Here is a 4,157-nt window from a genome sequence, read left to right on the forward strand (position 1 = left end):
TTAATTAATTTCCTAGGGATTGGCATTGCAGGGGATATAAGTACTTTTTTTTACTCATTTCTCTTGAGAAACTAATAACATAATCTATATATGCTTGTACTCCTATAATTAGTATCCTCTTTCCACTGTGATTCATAAACATTTTGGTTATGTAGATGTTAAGACATGCAGTTTTGCTATCAATATATATGTTCTTGTTCTCCGAAAATGATCCTTTATACATATGATTAGTAGAACTCATGATTTTCTGTGTGCACTGTCATGTAACAGCCAAAGGTTTTGAAGTCTTTTTGGAAGTATATAAAATTAAACTCCTTCAGTCTTTTCAGTCAAAAGAAGAAACTCCAAGATTAATAGTTTAACACCTAAGAATAATCAATATCACCCAAGAATATCAAGAAAAGTTAGAATAGCAAGTGATCATTTACAGCTAAAAACCTCAAAGAAGCACCCAAGTGGTATTGTGAACTGATGTTCTAAGCTTCAAAAAAGGGAAAGTACACAGTAATAATTAGGTTTCTATAAGCACTGATAAGGTCTACTAGGTCTAAAACCTGGCTAGGTCCTCTGAAAAGCCAAAGGACTCAAAACAAAAGGGCAGATTTATTAAAATATACTACTAATAATATTCTAATTATATTCAAGGTTACACATGACCTAAGGAAAAACAATTGTAGGCAGAACCATAGGCTTATGATGGTTTTGAACATTCTAGGGTTTCTAGCTCATTTATGAAAGCTAGCAGATAATTCATGTCATAAAGTCTGCTTTTAGCAATACAAAAATTGACAGAGTAATTAATCTTCACCCATGATTTGTTTTTGAAGCCCCAAGTACTGATCAAGAATGTTGAAGATATCTGAAAGCCACTGACTGAAGGTCATCTGCATCATCTTGAAATGTCCATTGGCTGTTGTGATGATCTGTTTGCATGTCATAAGAATCTATTGAACAAGAACCCTCTTCAAAACTTGACATATTTTCCTTTGTAAGCATCATATTCTCATAACTCCCCATATGGTAATTATTTGATGTCATGTTTTCATGACTTCCATAATATGGGGTTGATCCAATATTGTTACTGGTCAAGCTAGAATCAAATTGGGACATATTGGTGTTGGAATTTTCAGACTGATGAAACCAACTTTGAAGATCTTGAAATTTTTCATAATTAGGGTTTGCATAGTTGGAACCATTTTGCAAGTTTTGATGAGCTGCTTGTTCCTTTAGAGAAGCAAGTTGTGCTTGTAAATTGACAACCTGTGAAATCAAACAAAAAACTCATAAATTCCAGGACTAATTAACTAGCATTAATAAAGGTTCAATTAACAATTTTGAAGCTTACAAACCTGCTGTTGAAGAGCAAAAATATGTGAAACACATCCATATATTGGATCTTGAAGTCTAGCTTGAGCTTCATAAGCGATTGTAACAGCCGCTTCGCCACGATCAGTAACGGGTATATGAGCAAGAAGTTTTGATACATTACTTGCCCCAAAAACCTTATGGATGGCTGAAAAATGAGTAGCACCTTGTTCATAGCAAAAATAAGGGGCAAAAACACAACCTTTAACACATTTTCTTCTCAAAAACTTGCAAGCACCACAAGGGGAACCTGCAGAGCCTGTCATCTTCTAATTGATCTTAATTAGTATGTTTAATTTGCTGGTACTGATGATAATCAGAATTAATTTTTCTGAGTTCTTAGATAAGTGCAAGCATTATCACCATGTTTATAAACACTAGAGGAGGAGGGAGGTGGATCATAAAATAATGAATACATAATTATTTTAATTGATAGTGGTTCCCTTATTGGGCAACAGATTTAATTTGTTTGTATTATAAAATTCTGTTTACCCTTTCCATTCTCAAATTTTAATACTGCCCTTTGAGATTCCATTTAACATCCTTAAAGGACAATATTAGAGGTAGCATAAACCAAACCCTTACATCTCTGCCTGCTGCTTCATTGCTGGATCTTATTCAGCTCATTTCCATTTATTTATTTCTTGCTTTTAGGAGAGGAGAATTACATAAAGCTGTTAAGATTACCCACATACTTGTTCATTTACTGATGCAAGAAATATTTCGTTTTTGCGTTTGATTAAATCTTATCTGGTAGCTTTAACATATGCAAGCTTTCATTTCTATAATAAATGTTAAAGCCTTTGAAAGTTATTCTACTGACCTGTTTGGCTAACTTTTAAAATCTGCTTATTTTGAAAAATATCTTTTTAATCATAAGTACTTTTTTGAAAGAGTAACAATTCGAAAAGTAGCTTTGCTAATGTTAGAGCAGCAATTTCTGTTCAGCCTAAGATTCCAAAAGTGTTTTTGTGGGAAAAGCTATTTTTACTACCACTCAAAATCATTTATTTGTTTTCTAAAAGTTTGGCCAAACACCTCAACTCTCTAAATTTTTTTTTTTTGAAAAAAGAAAAATACTTTTGGCCCTTCCTAAAGCTTAGCCAAACATGCTAATATAGTATAGTTTAACCTGTAATAGCACATTATTTTAATTATCATATTATTTATTCCTGCTTATTATAGAGTTTACCATTAATTATCTTATAAATAATTTGTTTATGCAAATATTGCTTATTACTCCCTCCGTTCACTTTTACTTGGCATGTATACTAGAAATAGATTTTCATTTTTACTTGTCACTTTGCGCATATCAAGAGAAGACAATATTTTTTATTCCCGTTATACCCGCAGTATTTGTTACTCATTTCAAATCATTTTCTCAAATCCAATAAAATATGTATCAATTAATATGAATATCATGGTAAACTATGCACTTCATTTATTATTTCTTAAGGGGCGTGAAAAGTCAAAGTACCTCATAAAACTTAAACTCCTCGTTAAAAGTGTTTTATACCATTGTCTAATCAAATGCGGAAAAGTGCCTGCTATATCTAGGACGCACAGTTTCTCCACAGAGTAAATTCTCGGAAAGTAATTAGTGGGAACAGAGTTTCGATGATACTAACCTACAATCAATTATTAGAGGTTAAGAGTAAGGATATATTTTTTTTTTTTTTTGGACTAGTCCAGTTATGACTAAGTTTTTTTTTTTCTTTTTTTCTTTCATGAAAATGGTTTGTTTTCCAACACGATCAAAAACTTCAATACAATTAATGATCAAAGAAAGCTCCACAAAATTGAATGCTCAACAGCTCAAAGACTCCTATAAGGCCAACGCAACATAATTTTTGACTTTTGGCATAAAATAAAGAAAAGGAAATTACTTATTACCTCTTGCATTTTCATTATGTCAAATAATTATGGTCAATTACATATGGCTTGTCTGAGATGTTAAATAGGGTTTACAATATGAATTATTTTAATCGCTTATATGAGTTATTGGAATATGTTTCGGAACAAGAGAAAGTAGCTTTTAAATTGCTACTACTTAATTAGTCATCAGTCCACCAATTTTTTTGTATTATGGTTTTGTGTTTTTTTGCTAACAAGTTGATTCTTTGACAGATGTGAAAGCCACCTATACCTGGACAAGCTTTCTCCCATCTTGTTTAGTAGTTGAAGAAAGATTGAATTGTAAACATATTAGTGAATATATAGGAAAAGGAGATGGCAAAGAAATAAACTAAATAATTCTTGGTAGAAATTGAAAGAACAAGAATATTTGAAGTTAAATAAAAAAACAGTTGAAAGATTTGTGGCTGAAAATTATTCAATATTTTCGAATAATGACATATTGTAGTTAAATGTCTGCAAATATTAATTGCTAAATCAACAATATTTGCAAATACCAGAATCATAGGATGTGTTTTACCAAGTTATAGACTTCCAGTCCTGGCTCTAATTGTGATATATCCGGGCAGAGTGAGTAGGTTCAGTCGAATTCAGTTGCTTTAGTACAAATCTTGTACTATTAGTTACTCCCTCTCTTTCAATTTATATGAACCTATTTCCTTCTTAGTCCGTGCCAAAAAGAATGACCTCTTTCCCTATTTGAAAATAACTTACCTTTATGCAATAATTTATAGCCACACAAAATATATGTATTTCATTTTAAACCACAAGTTCAAAAGTCTTCTCTCTTTTCTTAAATTCCGTGCTCAGTCAAATGAGTTTACATAAATTGAAACGGAGGGAGTAGTATATATAAAAAATTCATAAATATTTATAAA

The 4,157-nt window shown here is 31.4% G+C and overlaps 1 protein-coding gene across 1 annotated transcript; it reads right to left on the bottom strand.

Moving 5' to 3' along the window:
* LOC109224679 (LOB domain-containing protein 29-like) lies at positions 585 to 1,691 on the bottom strand. The gene is made up of 2 exons (XM_019389211.1): positions 1,350 to 1,691; positions 585 to 1,260 (listed from the first exon to the last, which is right to left on the bottom strand). The coding sequence occupies exons 1-2, from the start codon at positions 1,629 to 1,631 to the stop codon at positions 841 to 843; spliced, it is 702 nt and encodes a 233-aa protein (XP_019244756.1). The 5' UTR covers positions 1,632 to 1,691; the 3' UTR covers positions 585 to 840.

Source organism: Nicotiana attenuata, chromosome 3, assembly GCF_001879085.1.
Source record: "Nicotiana attenuata strain UT chromosome 3, NIATTr2, whole genome shotgun sequence".
Classification (NCBI taxonomy): domain Eukaryota; kingdom Viridiplantae; phylum Streptophyta; class Magnoliopsida; order Solanales; family Solanaceae; genus Nicotiana; species Nicotiana attenuata.